The sequence below is a fragment of the Macrobrachium nipponense genome, chromosome 3, assembly GCF_015104395.2.
Source record: "Macrobrachium nipponense isolate FS-2020 chromosome 3, ASM1510439v2, whole genome shotgun sequence".
NCBI lineage: Eukaryota > Metazoa > Arthropoda > Malacostraca > Decapoda > Palaemonidae > Macrobrachium > Macrobrachium nipponense.
The window spans coordinates 106,378,571-106,402,094 of NC_087202.1; the positions used below are offsets into that span (position 1 = coordinate 106,378,571).

Consider the following 23,524-nt stretch of genomic DNA (forward strand, 5'->3'; position numbering starts at 1 on the left):
TAGAACATTCCCATCTCTTCGTAGTAAAACTGGTGGATCTTTTAGTATAGCTATAACCTTTATAGCACAGTTTCTCTCCACCGTTATTATTACGGATGACTTACATGATGGGCAAACAAATAAAGGAAAGTTTATTTACTCTAAACCTAAAGCTACGTTTTAAGCGAAAGATCTTGTAATCATTGTATATAGCAACCAAAAGAGAATCATCAATGCAAATATCTATAGATAGTTTGCTAGTTGGCAGTTACTAATAAAATAACATCGTGTCCTTATAAACAACGTGAATAACTATCGAATAACGATAGGTAATTTGTTAGTGGGGGTTTTGCCGTGTGGGGTTTCTCGTGTGGGGGTTTTGCCAGGCATTCATTAATAATATATATATATATATATATATATATATATATATATATATATATATATATATATATATATTATAATATATATATATATAGATAATATATAATATGATCTATATACATATATAGTACTATATACATATATATACATATATATTATATCTATATATATATATATATATATATATATATATATATATACATATATCTATATATATATAGATATCTATCATATATATATATATATATATCTATCATATATATATATCTATATAATATATATTATATATCTATTATATATATATAATATCTATATATATATATATATGATATATATACCTGTATATATATATATATATATATATATATATATATACATATATATATATATATATATATATATATATATATATATATATATATATATATATATATATATATATAATTATATATATATATATTATATACATACACATTTCAGTTGCATTCCACATAGGAAAATGAAAATGGTCTATCTCAGAAAATGCCCAACAGTTTCGTCCTCCAATGGACCTCTTTCTTGGTGATGATGAGGTAGAATAAACGCTCCAAGAAGAGTTCCATTGGAGGACGAAACTGTTGGGCATTTTCTGAGATAAACCCTCAGTCTTCCGGGTCACAGGCCAAGGCAGTAGCAACTGACCTACAAACACCTGTGCGAGTGTGTGCGTAGTAATACAGGTACCACAAAAACAAGAGGAGCAGTGGGAGACGACACTTACCTTCCAGCCCAAGTTTTCGAAAAAGGTGCAGAGTCTCGACTGGCCGGTAGTCTTTCCTCCGCACGGACCTAAAAGGAGAGAAGACATCATCAATAACACAGCTAAAACTTGAGCACCACTCTCATAAGAAATGTGTCCCTTTAAATACAGGTATAGGTAACGATTACAACTTGAGCACCACTGTAACAGCAAGGAATGTGCCCCTTAAATAAATGGTTTATGTAATGTTGAATTCAAAATGCATCTGAAATTAAAAAAAGCAGATGATGAAAATGTGACAGCTTTCGAAATGGAGTGTTTGCTAGACATGCACAGCATAATAAGCATTCCAGGGACGAACGAATGGAAACTGATAAGTTGTGACAAAAGTGTATGACTAAGATCTGTAAAGGGGGAGGAGAGAGACTAGAAATAATGGAATAAAACTTAAGCCTATCAATACCAAGAGCTGGGGAATATGAGGTCATTTTGTGCTGAAAAGGAAACTGTGAGTAAATGAAGTCTGAAAGGTTTAGGAAGAGGAAAACCTCACAGTTGCGCTATGAAATAACTGCTATGGTAGATTCACATCAACCTTGCATTTGATGTCTACGCCAGTCCTTTACGACGCTCCTGATTGGCTGTTGATAAGCCAATCACAGGGCTGCAAACTCCCAGTCTATCCAAAGAGTTCACACAGGTAGAATGTATGTTCCACCTCGCCTGAGGGATATGTCTGTCAAAAGTATCCCTCAGGAGAGGTGGAAAATACATCCAGCCATGTGAACTCTCGAGAGACTGAGAGTTTTAAGCCCTGTGACTGGCTTATCAACAGCCAATCAGGAGCGTCGTAAGGGATTGGCCTGGACATCAAATGCACGGTTGATGTGAATCTACAATAGGAGAGGAAAGTAAGATGGAAGACAGAGAATATGAACAGAGGTACAATAAAAGGATTGAATGGGGTTGCAGCTAGGGGCCGAAGGAAGGCTGCAAACAACCTGAAGTAATGCTCACAGTGCACCACGACAGTTGCACTGATGACATTACCCCCTAAGGGGTAAGGAAGGGCCTCCATATCCAGGAAGTGCAAAGAATTTTGGGGGATTTGATGCGCTGCAGATGAGCCTTATATGCTGTTCTATGAAGAAGGTAATATTGCATAAGCTTTAGTCCACAAGGTTTCATCCACAATTCAGCAGGTGCAGGCATAAATGAGGCACTGATAGTTGTATTGTCTCTGGAGCCAAACCAGCCAAACCAACACGTGTATGTATGTATGTATGTATGTATATATATATATATATATATATATATATATATATATATATATATATATATATATATATATGCCCTTAAATGACCACTTCGCTCTACCTCGGAATTAATATATTTTCATATATGTTAACCGAAGGGGAATTTTTCAGTTGATAATAATTTCGTCCTCATGGTCTGTGCGGTGGGCGGTGGTTCGAACACGAGAGGACGAAATTATCAACTGAAAAATTCCACTTCGGTTAAAATACATATGAAAATATATTAATTACTAGGTACAGCGAATAGCATATTGAGAGGGCATTCGTAGTTTAATTCATGTATAAGAATGATATGATAAAAATTCACACACACGCACAATACATACATACATACATATACATACATACATACATACATACACACACACACATACACACACACACACACACACACATATATATATATATATATATATATATATATATATATATATATATATATAAAAGATGCTTCGTTTACGTGTCAAAATGGAGGATAATGGTAAGCAGAACACAATTTAGAAGCGTTTGGAGAAGGGAGGGGCGAATAGCTTCGAGGAGGCTGTCCTCTGTATTTTAGGAAGCAATCAACGTTGCGGAAGTATTCTCCACACACGCGTGTGCACATACGTACGTACGTACCCAATCATAATCCCACAATACCCACACAACTGAATAATATAATATACTATATATATATACATATAAATATATATATATATATGTGTGTGTGTGTGTGTGTGTGTGTGTGTACATATATATGACTGGTAAAAATGTTCTGTTACAACAGAATTCTATCTAATGAAAGGATAGATACCACCTTTTCTGTAACTTTTCTCATTCATCCACCTGAAGAGAGAGACAGCAGTCTCTGAAATATAGTATTTTCTCTCTATATTTTGGCGTTTTTATGGGCTCCTTTTATTATTATTATTATTATTATTATTATTATTATTATTATTATTATTATTATTATTATTATTATTATTATTATATATATATGTATATATACACACATTTATAAATATACATAAATCACACACATATATACATACATGCATACATACCATACATACATACATACATATATATATATATAATATATATATAATATATATATATATAATGTTCGTTACTCGTTTCAGGTTTCAGTAAGACGGAATAGTCTGGATTCCAGACTTCTTTTATTTATACAAAGTATAATTTACCCAGCGCTGCGTAGCTTTCGCAGACTTACTCCAGTCTCCTTAAATATCACCTAACACAACTGTTCTGCTCAATAATACCATTACTAACATGACCTCATTGAAAGTGGATGATACCTAGCGCATATTTATTCAGTATCCATCGATGAATACTTGAAGCTTGTATATCTCCACTAAATACCATCCACTTTCAGGTCCTGTTAGTATATATATATATATATATATATATATATATATATACTATATAGATACATATCTATATACATATATATATATACATATAGATATATATATTATATATATATATATATATATATATATATATATATCCAATGTAGTAGGAAAGAAAACGTTTTTGAGAATATCCTTATATCCACGGTAGAAAGATACGTGAAATTGAGGACCTGTAACAAGTACTTTCGTAGTTTATTCTGCATTTTCATGTTCACACTGAATATAATAGATTGTTTTAGATTAAGCTGACCTTATGCCAGCACGGGCTCTTGCTCATAGACCTTTACATACAAAAACAGAAAGGGGGGGGGAGGGGTTTCAGTTTGTTAATCTGGGTGGCGTGTCTCTTTTGCTTAGAGAACACGCCGTCCACATTTAATAAACTGTAACTCTGCCCCCCTCTTTTGGGTTTTATATATAAAGGTCTGTCAACTTTTGTTATATTGTGTGAACTTGAAAATGCAAATAAACTAAGAAAGTACTTGTTACAAATCCCAAATTTCACTTACTTTTCTACCGTGGACTATATACATATATATATATATATATATATATATATATATATAGAGTATATATAATATATATATATTAGATATAGATCATATATATATATATTATATATATAGATATATATATAATATATATATATATATAATACATATAGAGACTATATATATATAGAGGATATATACAGATAGAGATATATATATATATATATATTATACATATAGATATAGATATATATATATTATATTATATATATTATATATAGATATATATATATATATATATATATATATAGATATATAGATAAATATATATATATATATATATATATATAATATATATATATATAAATATATATATAAAATATATATATATATATATATATATATATAATATATATATATATAATATATAACATATATATATAGAAATATATATATATAATATATCTATAATAAATATATTATATATATATATATATAATATATATATATATATTATACTTAAATTGTGTAAATATTTGGTGACTATACAATATATATATATATATATATATATATAGTATATATATATATATATTTATGATATATATACTATATATACGTAATATATATATATATATAGATATCTATATATATATATATATATATATATATATAATATATATATATCTAAATAGATATAATATATATATAATATATATAGAGATATATATATATATATATATATTATTATATATATAGATTATCTAGATATATCTAGTATATAAGATTCTATAGATATCATCTATATATATAAATATATAGCTATCATAATATATCTTATATATATAACATATATATATATATATATAATATATATATATATATATATATAAATATATATAATATATATATACATATATATTATATTAATATATCTATTCTATATATATCTAAAATATCCCCCTATTCTATATCTGTAGTCTACTTAAATTGGTAACTCTTTGGTGCCTACTACTTATATGTATGATATGCCTTACAAAAATAGTCAACTTCAACGACAAACGACCTCGAAGTGGAAACAGGAATTAGGTAAATGTTACATCACGGCAATAAATTCTTGAGGGCTCTTAAAAGCGCCTCAGCCTCTTGGAGGAGCGAGCCAAAAGGAAACAGTTCATCGCCTAAAAACTGACTAAATGTAAAAAAGAAAGAAAGAAAGAAAGAAGTTGGATCTAAACAAAACTGCAAGGACAATGACCGAGGCGCCGCTCGTTCCAAATGCTCTCGAGTTTGTTGATCTTTCCCTTTGAATTTCTTCAACACTTTTCCCTAATATCTTCAGTCCGATTCTGAAGTTTAAGGACAACAGCACTTACCTAATATCTTACGTACCAGTCTGAGTTAGAGACGCCCTTTTCACTAATATTTCAGTACCGATTCTGAGTTTAAGAACAACACACTTACCTAATATCTTACGTACCAAGTCTGAGTTAGAGACGACCCTTTTCACTAATATCTTCAGTACCGATTCTGAGTTAGAGACAATACACTTACCTAATATCTTACGTACCAAGTCTGAGTTAGAGACGACCCTTTTCACTAATATCTTCAGTACCGATTCTGAGTTAAGAGACAATACACTTACCTATACTTTACGTACCAAGTCTGAGTTAGAGACGACCCTTTTCACTAATATCTTCAGTTACCTTTGATTCTGAGTTAAAGAGACAATACACTTACCTAATATCTTACGTAACCAAGTCTGAAGTTAGAGACGACCCTTTTCACTAATATCTTCAGTACCGATTCTGAGGTTAGAGACAATACACTAATACTATATCTTACGCTACCAAGTCTGAAGTTAGAGACGAACCCTTAGAAGACGACCCTTTTCACTAATATCTTCAGTACCGATTCTGAGTTAGAGACAATACACTTACCTAATATCTTACGTACCAAGTCTGAGTTAGAGACGACCCTTTTCACTAATATCTTCAGTACCGATTCTGAGTTAGAGACAATACACTTACCTAATATCTTACGTACCAAGTCTGAGTTAGAGACGACCCTTTTCACTAAATATTCTTCAGTTACCGATTCTGAGTTAGAGACAATACACTTACCTAATATCTTACGTACCAAGTCTGAGTTAGAGACGACCCTTTTCACTAATATCTTCAGTACCGATTCTGAGTTAGAGACAATACACTTACCTAATATCTTACGTACCAAGTCTGAGTTAGAGACGACCCTTTTCACTAATATCTTCAGTACCGATTCTGAGTTAGAGACAATACACTTACCTAAATATCTTACGTACCAGTCTGAGTTAGAAGACGACCCTTTCACTAATATCTCAAGTACCGATCTGAGTTAGAGACAATACACTTACCTAATATCTTACGTACCAAGTCTGAGTTAGAGAACGACCTTTTCACTAATGATCTTGAGTTATCCGTTTCTGAGTTAGAGACTAATACACTTACCTAATATCTTACGTACCAAGTCTGAGTTAGAGACGACCCTTTTCACTAATATCTTCAGTACCGATTCTGAGTTAAAAACTTACAGTACATATTCTACAATAGATACCGGGAGACATTTTCACCAGATGTAACCGAGTAAAGGGACTTTTCCCTGAAAAAAGGCGGGACGCCAAACCTCAAAAACTTACCACAGAATCTTCTTTCAAATAATGTTTCCCACACCCAAATGACCGAAGATTTACTACCCTAATCTAACGTAATCTCCGGAGCAATGCTACATAGCATACTTCTCAGGAAATCGCTACCGAGAGTGGAACTGGGCGAAAACTTGAGCGACAGTGTTGCAAAAGTCTCGAAACAAATCTTGCAAAATTCAAGAAACAAATGTTGCAAGTCAAGAAAGTAATGTTGCAAATGTCAAGAAAATAATGTTGCAAAAGTTATGAAAAAAGTTGCAAAATTCAAGAAAATTGTTGCAAAAGTCAAGAAAATAATGTTGCAAAAATCAAGAAAACAATGTTGCAAAAGTCAAGAAAACAATGTTCCAAAAGTAAAATAAAAAATTTTGGTCAAGAAAATAATGTTCCAAAAGTAAAAAAAAAAAAAAAATTTTGTTTGCCAAGAAAATAATGTTGCAAAAGTAAAAAAAAAATTTTTGTCAAGAAAATAATGTTGCAAAAGTCAAAAGAAAATAATAAAAAAAAAAATTTTTCCAAAGTACAAGAGAAAATAATGTTGCAAAAGTCAAGAAAATAATGTTGCAAAAGTCAAGAAAATAATGTTGCAAAAGTCAAGAAAATAATGTTGCAAAAGTCAAGAAAATAATGTTCCAAAAGTCAAGAAAATAATATTCCAAAAGTCAAGAAAATAATGTTCCAAAAGTCAAGAAAATAATATCCAACAAGTTCAAGACAATAATGTTGCAAAATTCAAGAAAATAATTTTGCAAAAGTCAAGAAAATAATGTTGACAAAAGTCAAGAAACAATTAATGTTGCAAAAGTCAAGGAAATACTGTTGCAAAAGGTCACGAAAATAAATGTTGCAAAAGTCAAGAAAATAATGTTCCAAAAGTCAAGAAAATAATATTCCAAAAGTCAAGAAAATAATGTTGCAAAATTCAAGAAAATAATGTTGCAAAAGTCAAGAAAATAATATTCCAAAAGTCAAGAAAATAATGTTGCAAAATTCAAGAAAATAATGTTGCAAAAGTCAAGAAAATAATATTCAAAAGTCAAGAAAATAATGTGGCAAAAAGTAAGAAAATAATGTTGCAAAGTCAAGAAAATAAATGTTGCAAAGTCAAGGTAAAATAATATTCCAAAAGTCAAGAAAATAAAATATTCCAAAAAGTCAAGAAAAATAATATTCCAAAAGTAAAGAAAATAATATTACAAAAGTCAAGAAAATAATATTCCAAAAGTATGAAAAGAATATTCCAAAAGGTTCAAGAAAATAAGTTGCAAAAGTCAAGGAAAATAATGTTGCAAAGTCAAAGAAAATAAATATTACAAAAAGTCAAGAAAATAATGTTGCAAAAGTCAAGAAAATAATATTCCAAAAGTCAAGAAAATAATATTCCAAAAGTCAAGAAAATAATATTCCAAAATCAAGAAAATAATATTCCAAAAGTCAGGAAAATAATGTTCCAAAAGTCAAGAAAATAATGTTCCAAAAAGTCAAAAGGAAATCATATTCCAAAATTCAGAAATAATATCTCCAAAAGTCAAGAAAATAATGTTCCAAAAGTCAAGAAAATAATATTCCAAAAGTCAAGAAAATAATATTCCAAAAGTCAAGAAAATAAATTCCAAAAGTCCCCAAGAAAAAATATTCAAAATCAAGAAAATAAATATGCCAAAAGTCAGGAAAATAAGCGGCAAAAGTCAAGAAAATAATATTCCAAAAGTCAAGAAAATAATATTCCAAAAGTCAAGAAAATAATATTCCAAAAGTCAAGAAAATAATATTCCAAAAGTCAAGAAAATAATATTCCAAAAGTCAAGAAAATAATGTTCCAAAAGTCAAGAAAATAATGTTGCAAAAGTCAAGAAAATAATATTCCAAAAGTCAAGAACAAATATTCCAAAATCCAGAAAATAATATTCCAAAATCAACAAAATAATATTCCAAAAGTCAAGGAAAATAATATTCCAAAAAGTCAAGAAAAGAAAATGTAATTCCCAAAAGTCACGAAAAATAATATTCAAAAAGTCAAAGAAAATAATGATTGCAAAAAGTCAAGAAATAAAATGTTCTGTCAAAAGTCCAAGAAAATAATGTTTGACAAAAAGTCAAGGAAAAATTAATGTTGCAAAAGTTCAAGAAAATAAGTTGCCAAAAGTCAAGAAAAATAATGTTGCAAAAAGTTCCAAAAAGTCCAGGAACAAATAATAATTCAAAAGTCAAGGAAAAAAAATAGCCAAAAAGTCAAGGAAAAATAATGATTCCAAAAGCAAAAGGAAATTAATATCCAAAAGTCAGGAAAATAATGCTTGGCAAAAGTCAAGAAAATAATGTTGCAAAAGTCAAGAAAATAATGTTGCAAAAGTCAAGAAAATAACGTTTGCCAAAAAGTCAAGAAAAGAAACTTAATTGCAAAAGTTCACCGGAAAAATAAAATGTTCCAAAGTCAAGAAAATAATATTCCAAAAGGTCAAGAAAATAATATGTTCCCAAAAGTTCAAGAAAAATAAGATTCCAAAAGTCAGAAAAAAACTGTTGCAAAAAGTCAAGAAAAAAAGATTCCAAAAGTCAAGAAAATAATTATTTCCAAAAAAGTCAAAGGGAAAATAAATTATTTCCCAAAAGTCAAGAAAATAATATTCCAAAAAGTCAAGAAAATACTATTCCAAAAGTCAAGAAAATAAAAAATATTCCAAAAAGTCAAGAAAATAATGTTTGCCAAAAGGTCAAAGAAAATAATATTTCCAAAAAAGTTCAAGAAAAATTTTAATATTCCAAAAGTCAAAGAAAATAACGTTGCAAAAAGATCAAGAAAATAAATGTTGCAACAAAAAGTCAAGAAAATAACTGTTCCAAAAAGTTTCAAGGAAAATCAATTATTCCAAAAGTCAAGAAAATAATATTCCCAAAAAGTCAAGAAAAAAAAGATTAATAAATTCCAAAAAGTCAAGAAAAATAATTGCTTTTGCAAAAAGTCAAGGAAAATAATTCCAAAAGTAAAAAATAATATTCCAAAAAGGTCAAGAAAATTAACTATTCCAAAAAAGCTCAAAGAAAATAATATTTCCTCCTTCCTAAAAGCACAAAGTCAAGAAAATAATATTCCAAAAGTCAAGAAAATAATGTTGCAAAAAGTCAATGAAAATAATGTTGCAAAAGAAGGCAAGAAAAATAATGTTGCAAAAGTCCTAAGGAAGAAAATTAATGTTGCAAAATGTCAAGAAAATAATATTGCCAAAAGTCAAGAAAATAATATTCCAAAAGTTCAAGGAAAATAATGTTGGCCAAAAGTCAAGAAAATAATATTACAAAAGTCAAGCAAAATTAAATATTCCAAAAAGTTACAAGAAAATAAATATTCCAAAAGTCAAAGGAAAACAATGATTCCAAAAGTTCAAGGAAAAATTAATATTCCACCAAAAAGTCAAGAAAATAATATTCCAAAAAGTCAAGAAAAATAATTATTCCACAAAGTCAAGAAAAAATAATGTTGGCCAAAAACGTCAAGAAAATAATGTGCAAAAGGCAAGGAAATACCTAATCAAAAAGTCAAGAAATCAATAATTCCAAAAGTTCAAGACAATAAAATGTTCCAAAATTAAGAAAAATAATATTTTCCCAAAAGTCAGGAAAATAAATATTCCAACCAAAAGTTCAAAAGAAAATAAAATTAAATTCCAAAAGTCAAGAATAAAATAAATATTCCAAAAGTCAAGCAAAAAATAATATTGCCAAAAGTCCAAGAAAAATAATATTCCAAAAGTCAAGAAACAAAATAACTTATTCCAAAAGTCAAGAAAATAATGATTTCCAAAAAGGTCAAGAAAATAATTATTGCCAAAAGTCAAGAAAATAATTATTTTCCAAAACCAAGAAAATTAAAAATGTTGCAAAAGTCAAGAAAATTAATTTATTGCCAAAAGTCAAGAAAATAATATTTTCCAAAAGTTCAAAGAAAAATAATTATTTCCAAAGTTCAAGGAACAATAATGTTCCAAAAAGTTCAAGAAAATAATATTCCAAAAGTCAAGGAAAATAATATTCCCAAAAAGTCAAAGAAAATAATATTGCCAAAAGTCAAGAAAAAAGCAAGTTGCCAAAAGTTTCAATGAAAAATAAATGTTGCAAAAAGTTCAAGAAAATAATATTGCCAAAAAGTCAAGAAAATAACAAAATTTCCAAAAGTCAAGAAAAATCTATTCCAAAAGTTCAAGAAAAAAAAAAAAAAAAAATAAATATTCCAGAAAAGTCAAGAAAATAATTTGAACCAAAAGTCAAGAAAATAATTTCCAAAAGCAAGAAAAATAATGGTTCCAAAAGTCAAGAAAATAATTACCAAAAGTCAAGAAAATAATTTCAAAAGCAAGAAATAAATTTCCAAAAGTCAAGAAAATAATGTTGGCAAAAGTAAGAAAAAATAAAATATTCCAAAAGTCAAGAAAATAATTAAAATCAAAATGTTGCAAAAGAAAATAATAATTCCCAAAAGTAAAGAAAATAAATATTCCAAAAAGTCAAGAAATAATGTTAAAATTTCAAAAGTCAAAGAAAAGGTAATGTTTGTTCCAAAAGTCAAGAAAATAATATTCCAAAAGTCCAGAAAATAATGTTCAAAGTCAAGCCAAAATAATGTTGCAAAAAGTCAAAGAAAATAATATTCCAAAAGCAGAAAATAATATTCCAAAAAGTCAGAAAAATAATTTCAAAAGTCCAGAAAAATAAATCCAAAAGTAAAGAAAAAAATAAATATTCCAAAAAGTCAAGAAAAATAATATTCCAAAAGTCAAGAAAATAATATTCCAAAAGTCAAGAAAATAATGTTCCAAAAGTCAAAAAAATATTTGCCAAAAGTCAAGAAAATAAAAATATTCCAAAAGTCAAAAGAAAAATAATTCCAAAATCAAGAACAATAATGTTCCAAAATCAAGAAAATAATTTCAAAAGTTCAAGAATAAAAGTCAAAAGAAAATATATTCCAAAGTCAAGAAAAATAATATTCCAAAAGTCAAGAAAATAATATCCAAAGTCAAGAAAATAAATGGTTCCAAAGTCAAGAAAAATAATATTCCAAAAAGTCAAGAAAATAATATTTCCAAAAGTCAAGAAAAATAATAATTCCAAAAGTCAAAGAAATAATGTGCAAAAGTCCAAGAAAATAATATTCCAAAAAGTCAAGAAAATAATATTTCCAAAAGTCAAGAAAAAATAATGTTTCCAAAAATTCAAGAAAAATTAATATTCCAAAAGTCAGGAAAATAAAATGTTCCAAAAGTAAGAAAATAATAATTCAAAGTCAAGAAAATTAATATTCCAAAAGTCAAGAAAAAATGTTGGCCAAAAGGCCAAGAAAATAAATTTCCAAAAGTCAAGAAAAATAATTTCAAAGTCAAAGAAGAAAATAATAAAATTCCAAAAGTCAAGAAAAATAATATTCCAAAATCAAGAAAAATAATTATTCAAAAGTCAAGAAAAAATATTCCCAAAAAGTCAAGAAAATAAATTTCCAAAAGTCAAGAAAAATAATATTCCAAAAGTCAAGAAAAATAAATTTTCCCCAAAAGTTAAGAAAAATAAGTTCCAAAAGTCAAGAAAATAATATTTCCAAAAGTCAAGGAAAATAATATTCCCAAGTCAAGAAAAATAATATTCCAAAAGTCAAGAAAATAAAAAATATTCCAAAAGTCAAGAAAAAATAATGTTCCAAAAGTCAAGATTCAATGAAAAAATATTCCAAAAAGTCAAGAAAAAATATTCAAAAAGTCAAGAAAATAATATTCAAAAGTCAAGGAAAATAATTTCCAAATCAAGAAAAAATAATTCCAAAAGTCAAGAAAAATAAAAATAAAATCCAAAGTCCAAAAGTCAAGAAAATAAAAAATCCAAAGTCAAGAAAATAATGCAAAAGTCAAGAAATAATGCTGCAAAATCAAGAAAATAAAATGTTGCAAAAATCAAGTTGCAAGAAAATAATATTCAAAAAGTTCAAGAAAAAATTAAAATCATTTCAAAAAGTCAAGAAAATAATGTTTCAAAAGTCAAGAAAAATAATTCAAAAAGTCAAAAAAAAAGTTCCAAAGTAAAAAAAATTGCAAAAGTCAAGAGAAAAATAATGTTTTGCAAAAGTTCAAGAAAATATATGTTGCAAAAGTCAAGAAAATAAAATGTGCAAAATTCAAGAAAATAAAAAAAATGCTTGCAAAAAGTCAAGAAAATAATAATTCCAAAAGTCAAGAAAAAATAATGTTTTGCAAAAGGTCAAGAAAATAATGTTGCCAAAAGTCAAGAAAAATGTTGCAAAATTTCAAGAAAATAATGTTGCAGTTCCAAGAAAATAAATGTTGCAAGGTCAAAAGAAAATAATAAATTCCAAAAAAGTTCAAGAAAAAAAATGTTGCAGTCAAGAAAATAATTGTTGAAACAAAAGTTCAAGAAAATATGTTGCAATAAAAAGTCAAAAAAGAAAATTAAAATAAAAAAAATTCCAAAAAAAAGTTCAAAAGAAAAGAATTGTTGCAAAAAAATTCAAGAAGAAAATTTTGCAAAAGTTAAAAATGTTGCAATTTTCAAAAAAGAAATTAAAAAATGTTGCAAAATTCAGGAAAAAATTTTGCAAGTCAAGAGAATAATGTTGCAAAAGTCAAGAAAATAATGTTGTGAAAAAGAAATGTTGAGTAATAATATTAAGAATGTGCACTACTAAAGTTTTATTCCCCATAAGGGGTAAAATGCCTTCTGTGCACCTCTCACGGCGAACCGTAGGTATTACTTAAATTTCTTTGCAGCATCCCTTAGGCCAATAGCTGCAACCCATTTCATTCCTCTTACTGAACCTCCGTTCACATTCTCTCTTTTCTATCTTACTTCCACCCTTTCCTAACAATTCGTAGTACAACTGGGAGCTTTTCCTCCTGTTACACTTGTCAACCCTTCTTACTCTCAATTTCGGCTTCAGCGCTGAATGACCTCCTAGGTCCCAGATATTAGTCTTTGGCATAAACTTTATATTCTATTCCACCAAAGCTTTATTCACTGAAGCCAATATAACTTTTTATGAATATCGAAGAGGTGAACCCGACTTTATAAAGAAAGGAAAGGAAAGCATCCACGTTTTTAAGAACACAGTGGAGTCAAAAATATAACAAGACATGATACAGCCTCCAGCTTACTCAGGACGCGTGTAAGATTTCCCCCTCACGCATAAGTTGTAAACATTTATATTCCTAAATTTTAACGTATATTAAAACGTCCTAAAATCTACAGTCAAGTAGAGCCTTGTTCCACCAACGAAACTTAAAATACGAGTAAATACGCTATGTTCTATTAGAAATCATTTATCTGTGCTGTTTAACATGCACATTCATTTATTTCATTCATTTTCATACCTTCTTAGGCTCTTCCACAGACCTTTCCTAAGCCCCCCCCCCGCCCCCCCAACACCAACAAGGTAGTTTGTAGGCTTACTCCACGAGTAGGCTTAAATTAAAACCTTAGTGATAAAACCCTTTGTCAGAGGAACGAGTAATGAAACCAAAGTTAAAAACATATACTCGTTTCAAGATTGAAAAATCAAAGTCAAACGCCGTTTTCTTTTAAATAAATTCAAGATACGGAAATGGAATGGAATATAAAATTTAGGCGAAAGCCCAAGAGCTGTGACTTATAAGGTCATTCAGAGCTGAAAGGGAAATTGAGGTGGTTTTAAATGTAAAACAGGAGGAAGACTTCGCAGTTGCACTATGAAACCGTTGTTAGGAGAGAGTGGAAAGTAAGATGGGAGAAAAGAGAACATGAACGGAGGTACAGTAGAAGGAATGAAAGAAGTTACAGCTAGGGGCCGAGGGAACTCTGCAAAGAACCCAGAGTACTGCCAGAGTGTAGCGCGTGAGTAAGAACGAAGATTCGTCAGACCTGATTTTAAGAACATAATATCAGTTGAAACCAGTTCTGAGATGACAGAACATCCAAACTCAGTTTTCAAGAGAGCAGATAAGAGTATTCAAAGCCAAATTGAAAACACATTACAGTCAAACCTATTTTCAGGAACTCAAATCAGTCACGACCAATTTTGAGAACAGACAATACACAGAACCAGTTTTGGGAACAAGGATTAAGCAAAACCAGCTTTACTTTTCTGTAGAAGAAAATATTGTGCCGGCTTTGTCTGTCCGTCCGCCGTCAGATCTGAAAAACCTACTGAGGCTAGAGGGCTGCAAATTAGTATTATAATCATCCACCCTCCAATCATCAAACAGCAAATTGCAACCCTCTGGCCTCAGTAGTTTTTATTTTATTTAAGGTTAAATTTTGCCATGGATCGTGAATCTGGCAGCCATGGATCACACCCTCACTCTACCGCATTTGGTGAGCAACTGGAGAGCTGCCGGTCCTAGACTCCTTGAAGATGGTTTTATACAGCATTATACGTCGTACAGAAAACTCGATTGCGCCACAGAAGCTTCGGCGCAAATTTTACTTGTTTTTCCTGTGCAAGGTAAGGTTAACCAAGTGCAATACCATTCCTAGACTCATTTTCACCACTACGAACATCTTGGAACGAATCTGCACCAACAAAGGTGATGAGATCCTGAAGCATAGCTACCTACGGTAGGCATAAAAGTACATCTTAGTTTAACCAGATCACGGAGCTGATTAACAGCTCTCCTAGGGCTGGCCCGATCGAAAAATTAGATATTTTTACGTGGCTAGGAACCAATTGGTCACTTAGCAACGGGACCTACAGTTTATTGTGGAATCCGAACCACATTATATCGAGAAATGAATTTCTATCACCAGAAATAAATTCCTCTGATTAAGCGTTGACAGAGCCGAGAATAGAACTTCGGACCACCGGATTGGTGAGCATGCGCGAAAACCACTCGTCCAACGAGGAACTTTGTAGGCATAGATTTGTTTTAAGGAGAGAGAGAGAGAGAGAGAGAGAGAGAGAGAGAGAGAGAGAGAGAATAATAAACCTTCCAAGCCTAATTTCGACATGAAGAAAGAACCTCGATCGCACGAACAATGATGCATTCAGCCGATTCTTCTCATCAAGTTCCTCGTCTCCCTATTTTATACCCGTTTCTCCACCGCATTGCCCGTCCTGTCCCCGTAATTCTTATTTCCTTCTGCATTCTCTCTCTATCCTCCTTCCACTTCCTCTCTTCCTCGTAAATCTTGTCCCTCAGAGGCCAAGTGCTGGGAACTCTGCGCTCATTCAGCGCCGAAACGGAAACTGACAGTCAAGAGGTCTGAAAGGTGTGAAAGGAGGAAAACCTCAAAGCAGTTGCACTATGAAATAATTGTCAGGAGAGGGTGGAATGGAAGATGGAAGGAAGAGAATACGAATGGAGGTACAGTAAAAAGAATGCAAGGGGTTACAGCTAGGGACCCGAAGGGACGCTGCAAAGAACCTTCGGATTCAAGGACTCATTGTGACCTACAGCCAACCACAACATATTATAGTATATATATACTTTTAGGGTTGAACCTCACTAACGCCCACCCCAACCCAACCCCGCGTCTGGGCAACAAAATACCCCACCCGACTGCACCAAACCGACCAGGTAAGCTGCCCGTGCCAAAGGCGATGATGATGGTGCCCGCGAGATGCCAAATTGGCACTCAAATGGGCATTAGCGTCATAAATAATAATGAAAACGTGATTGTCGTCATGTGTGTCCTGGCGTGATTCGGGTCGAGTCTAGAAGCCTCGGTGTCAGGTTCTTCTAATTTGTGTTGTCTGTATCTATACATGTATACATGTGTATATACAATTATGTATACAATGTACTATACATATGTGAATTGATCCGATGAAGATATGTAACATTAACACTGATATAACAGAAATGTAAAAAAATATATAAAATTTAGTTACCTATTTACAATTAGCCTAATTTGCTGAATGACTCTAAGCAAACACACACACACACACACACACACACACATATATATATATATATATATATATATATATATATATATATATATATATATATATATATATATATATGTGTGCGTGTGTGTATATATATATATTATTATATGTATATATAATATATATATACTATTATATATAAATTAATAATATATATATATATATATATATATTATTATATATATGTATATATATATATATATATATACATATATATATATATATATATATATATATATATATATATATTTGGCGTGTATTCCGTGTATTGTAATTCAGCAAATTAGGCTAATTGTAAATAGGTAACTAAATTTATATATTTTTTTACATTCTGTTCTATATCAGTGTTACATGTTACATATCTTCATCGGATCAATTCACATATGTATAGTACATGCGTATATATAATAAATATAAATATATAAATATATATATATATATATATATATATATATATATATACACACACACATACCCACTTCCTTTACACTACCCCTGCAAAAAATATCGCTACTGATAAATTACCTCCATAATGACGCAATCACCGAACGCGCGATTGCGTCACATTCACGCAAAACGGGAGTTTTTTTTTCCACTACGCTGTGATCTCCTCTGATAATGGCCAGGAAAGCCGTGGGCCAGGATTTTCTGCTTTTTGTTTTATTTACCTCGTAAAACAACTCAACCAAGATCTTAAAACATTCGTCTACTTGTTTTTTGTTTGTACGGTGTTTTAACGCTGCATGGAACCAGTGGTTGTTCAGCAACAGGACCAACGGCTTTACGTGTATTCTGAACTACATAGAGTGAACTTCTATCACCAGAAATACACATCTCTAATTCCTCAATGGAATGCCCGAGAATCGAACTCGCGGAGACCGAAGTGGCAGGGCAAGAACAAACCGACCACGCCAATTTTGTTTGAGAATGTTTAAGAAATATGACAATTTTCTTGATAATTAATATTTTTCCTAACATGGGAGACGCTGTACTCACAACACCAAATACAAAGGTCAAGAAAATATGAAAAAAAAGAATGATAAGTATGAACATTGATAAGGTATGTCAATGAGAACAACCACCACGCCAGAATATAGAATTAAGGCCAAAGGCCAGAGCTGGAACCTATGAGGTTATTCAGCGCTGAAATTGATATTGACAGTAAAAAGGTCTGAAATGTGTAACGGGAGGAAAGCCTCGTACAACTGCACTATGAATCAACTGTTAGGCTGAGGGTGGAAACTAAGATGGAAGAAAGAGAATATGAACGAAGGTACAGTAAAAGGAATTGCAACGGTTGCAGCTAGGGGCCGAAGGGAAGCTGCGAAGACCTTCAAGTAATGCATAAAGTGCACTCACGTACCAATCATTATTCATTTATATAAAATGGGTACGTATAAAATATTTAGAAAAAAAAACACGCAAATGAAACCACCACATCAAAGGAAGGAAAACTGAAATATCAATGACTCGGCCAACTGTGACGTTCTTCATTTTCAGATACAATCCGCGAGACCTCGACGGCAGCAGGCACGTAGCTCTCTCTCTCTCTCTCTCTCTCTCTCTCTCTCTCTCTCTCTCTCTCTCTCTCTCAGGCAAATGACATCAACTTACTACGTAAAAATGCCACGCGGCCATTCTGCTATAAATAAACAAAGACGCAGCCCGTGACATTTATCCCTCTATTGAAAATGGATGCGAGGTGATTCTTCCTCACTGAATTGCAGCACGCAAACACTAATCGTGACGTCCACACAGGCTCTGGTTCCTCAGCCTTGGTTACGGATCACGATTCAACAAAGAAACGTCAAAAAAAAAAAGAAACAAACGCGAGCTATGAATAGTTGCAGAAACACAGGACGAACAAAACGGCCTTCCTTCCCCAGGTATAAACAGAAGCAACGTGGCATATTCTTTTTGAAGAGACAAGGCGTACTAACAACACACTGCTTTTTTCCTACAAGGCAGGTGATTAACCCAATTCATTCAGGGCCTGGCAGAGGATGGGGTCATTGGTTGGACTTCATCCCCATGGAACGACAATACCGGTTCTTACAACGCACAAGTGTGAGGGGAAAACGAAAGGGGAAAAATTCCAAAGCTATACAGTGATTGGAAAAAAACTCATGTGCCACAACACTAACTATAGTAGATTCACATCGCCCGTGCACTTGATGTCTAGGCCAGTCCCTTTCGACGCTCCTGATTGGATGTTGATAAGCCAATGACGGTGCTGGAAACTCTCAGTCTCTCTCCAGAGTTTGCATAGGCAGGATGTATGTTCCACCTCTCCTGAGGAATACGTCTTTCAAAAGCATCCGTCATAAGAGGTGTAGCATACATCCTGCCTATATGAACACGAGAGAGAGAGACAGACTTTCCAAACCTGTGATTGGCTTATCAACAGCCAATCAAGAGCGTCGTAAGGGACTGGCCTAGACAAGGGATGCACGGTTGATGTGAATCTACTATAGTAATTAATTGTCATTTCTTATGATGAATAACTTAGCAAAACTTTAAAACCCTAATTGTAGCCTCTAGCCCTTCTATGATACATACGGAGGCTTTCACGCAGACCTTGTCACCTGTGCCATCAGTTCACGCTGCTTTCACTACTTGTAATTATCTCCTTAAGAGCAGGGCATGTGGCCCCTTTTTGGCTTAACTTGAATACCTTTTGTACAGGGATCTCTGTACCAAGTTTGGCGGAAGCTGTTCCAGTGATTATGGGGAGGTCGAGAATATGAACAGTTTGTGCCATTCAAGCAATATATATATATATATATATATATATATATATATATATATATATATATATATAATATACAGAGAGAGAGAGAGAGAGAGAGAGAGAGAGAGAGAGAGAGAGAGAGAGAGAGAGAGAGAGAGAGAGAGAGAGAATCTTTGTTAGAAAGTTCACAGACATTCAGCTCGAGAGGACTACAAAGTAACCGAACTTATTTATGTAAGAATGACAGTCTCTCAATGTAAGCAAAACAGGAAATGGCGTTTCAAGTTCCTGTACTTTGCTCGAACAACATAATTTTACATCTCTCAGCAGCGGCTCCTATTCACTTACCCTTCTGGGAAAAGTGAACTCCCCAAGAGTTTTACATATGGAGGCCCACGGGACTGGGAACCAAACGTTCTTTTGACTTTGTTCAGTTTGTTTGGTTTTCTGTACAGCCCTCCACAGGGATCATTCCCTCTCTGGCGGGCCCTTGTGCGTTTTCAAAATAAGGTGCTTCTTATAATTGTCCTTTGGTGTTTTCTCGTCAGTATCGTAACTCCTGCAAAATAGGAGTCTAGTTCTTTTGAAATTTGCTTTCTTCTCACCTGACTTACAATTTACTCTAGGTTCAAATTGCCTAAATGCTTCAATTGCCTGTCTGATTACAATATTCATTTCATATCTAAAGAAGCTTAAGCAGTTTCTCAGGTATGTTGGTTCACCATATTTTAGTGCTTCAAAGACTGTAAGTAGTATTTTACATTCCATTCTTGCTTTTACTGGGAGCCAAAATAGCTTAATTAGTGCTGGGGTTATTCCATCACGGGAACATTGTCCTTTTAACAATCTGGCGGCTCTATTTTGTAGCCCTTGCAGTTTTCTTAGTAGCCAGTTGGGGAGACACTAGTATATAACGTTGCAGTAGTCAGCCCAAAAAAATATTTGGCTGCAAACTGCTGTTTTCCGAGTATCTTCGTTTAGGTATTTTCTAATAAATGCCATGTTTCTAATGTGATAGTTACAGGTTTTTACAATATGCAATATATAGTTCTTCAATGTTGCTAAAATATTCATAGTTGACGAGCCACTAAATATTCTTTTGAAGTGTTCATAATTTCGTAGTGCACGATCAGATCTAAATGACACATTCAGTTTTGTCTTCATCAAGTTTCAATTTCTTCGTCGACAACCATTATTTGTATCTTTCATTACTGCATGAATTTTACCAATGGCGTCTTCTACAGTTTCGACAGGAAAATAGAACAGCGTATCATCAGCATGTAGCTTATAAGTAACCTTGTGCTTCTTTAGAATTCTAGATAATTCAATTGTGAAAGTGCCAAATAGCAGTGGACCTATACGACATTGCCTTGGGGCACTCCTCTAGTTAGGCCTTTCTTTTCTGATATATCACATTTGATATAACCACTGTAACCATTATGTCAACTTCAAACGCTGCACTTAAGTCGACCATAGACAGGATGCCGCATTTAGCATTTTATATAATTTTTACCATATTTATAACTACGCACAATGTAGTTTCTGCCGAGTGGTTTTTTTCTTACCGCGGACTCAGCATCCGGTATAATGTTGAGTTGTTCTAGGTGTTTCCACGTTTGTTCGTGAACTACTACCATTTCTTTTAAGTTTTGTTAAATACAATAGGTTCGGTATTGGTCTACAGAAGCTTAGATTTTCTTTATCGCCTTTACCTTTATAAGCTGGCTTTATACAAGCAAGCTTTTCACTATTTGGGAATGATGCCTGTGCTCATAGTGAAGGATGCCTGTGCTAAAGTCATTTGGGAAACCGTTCATTTTCACAGAAGGCGTCATTTGCTTTTTCTCATAATTTTTTCGAAGTCATTCATATTCAGTTCTTTAAGTTTACTGAATTTGCTTTTTCTTACTGTGATCACCGGATGATATGAGGGTCCTCCTTATCTGAATATGACAGATTCCGTCTATTTTTTCTTCAAAGTAGTTCCCGAAGTTATCGGCCATGAGAGAGAGAGAGAGAGAGAGAGAGAGAGAGAGAGAGAAGAGAGAGAGAGAGAGAGAGAATGCACCCACACCTTTCCTCGTTAAATCCAATCTCTTCACAGTTATTCTGGTCTAGTTTACAAACACCCAACTTACCAAAACATTCGAGTCCACCAAAACCAAGGGAGAGAAAATTGGCAAAGTCTACGTGAATTGTCAGAAATAAAGCATGACTAACTGAATACATCCTTCAATATGACATTGTTCAAATTTAATTTTCAAAAATGATTAAAACTTTAACCGTTTGTCCCTTAAGGAGTTTTAGACAGAAATCAAAACTGATTTAGAAAACCGTTACTACAAAAGACATTTTAAAAACAAATTTTAAGAAAACACAAATGGCAAAATAAAAAATTTAAAGACTAATTAGCAACTCAACATTTTAAGATAAAATGCAAATAGGGAAAATGCTAAATTTTAAGAAATTAAAATTTTAAGAAATGCAGAATTTAAGAAATGCAAATTATAAGACAGAATGCCAAATTTTCAGATATGTAAAATTTTAAGAAATGCAAATTTTAAAAAATTGAAAAATTTATTAAACGCAATTTTTTTTAGAAGAAATGTATCTAATAATGAAGGAGAAAATGCAGAATTTTAAGAAATGCAAAATTTAAAAGAGAACTTACACCTATATATACATAACATACCGAAAACCACACTCACAATGTAACGCTACTCGCTCAAAAGAGTTCTGAGAAAGAATCGAAAATATGGAACCACGCATTTAAACAAAAACCAACGTTGCTTACAAGGACTGTCGTCCCTCTGCAGATCTATACAAAACCATTAATGACTTGTAAACTGCACCCATTACCAATTAATCCATCAAAAAACACTTCCGACCGAAACCAAAATATAGGATACAAGCAAAACTGTAAGTAATTTCATCTGACCCAGACGTCAATCTGATCAAATCCTGGCAGTCTACAATTTTCAATGATACTATTATTGAGTAAAAAGCCACATTCTTATGTATAAAGCTCATGGTCGGACTAAGTATGTATGTTCGCTATAGACGGCGAAACTATTGGACCGAACTGAACCAAAGTTGGACTGCATAAGTAAAATTCATAGGGGTTTTTAGCCGAGTAACCGGTTTGATCCGGATATCCGGCCATGCTAACTTCTTCATTGTTATTTGTAGAGAAAAACGAACCAAATATGCTCATACTTTTAGTCTGCGATAAAAAATAACGATGATATTAGGGGATGGGTTTAAACCAGGTACCGTTTTGATCCGAATATCCGGCCATGCCGACGTCTTTAATATTAGTTGTAGAGAGGAAAGAAAACCTTACTCGTCTAGAGCTTTTAACCAGGGTTCCTAATGTGTTCTTACTTTTCTTCTACGATAAAGAATAAATTATATTACGGTTAAAAATGGCGGCCTACGGTTGTATGTTTGTATGGTGTTTTTACGTTGTACGGAACCAGTGGTTATTCATCAACGCGACCAACGGCTTTACGTGACTTCAGAACCACGTCGAGAGTGAACTTTATCACCAGAAATACACATTTCTCACACCTCAATGGAATGCCCGAGTAGGCCTACGGTTGTCCGCCACTAGACGTTCCGTGAGGCTGTATTTTTTTCCACACACACACACACACACACACACAGAAAAAAGTTTCAAGAAGGGAGCTTTCGACCGTTTACACAACGGTTCTGTTCAGCCAACTGAATAAAACTTGTTTTTCTTAAAAAGACGATTTTTTATTTATTTTTTATTTTTTTTGACAGTCCAGGAAACCATCGAACAACTTTCTGCGTGAATATAGCGTTCACGTAATGGCTGTTTCCCCGTATCTCGAA

At 32.1% G+C, this 23,524-nt stretch overlaps 1 protein-coding gene across 1 annotated transcript in view; it reads right to left on the reverse strand.

Moving 5' to 3' along the window:
* LOC135221936 (TRPL translocation defect protein 14-like) overlaps window positions 1-23,524 on the reverse strand; it is a 188,955-nt gene that overhangs the window by 125,029 nt on the left and 40,402 nt on the right. The window contains 1 exon segment of the mRNA XM_064259966.1: window positions 1,124-1,191. Coding sequence (XP_064116036.1) covers window positions 1,124-1,191 — 68 coding nt within the window.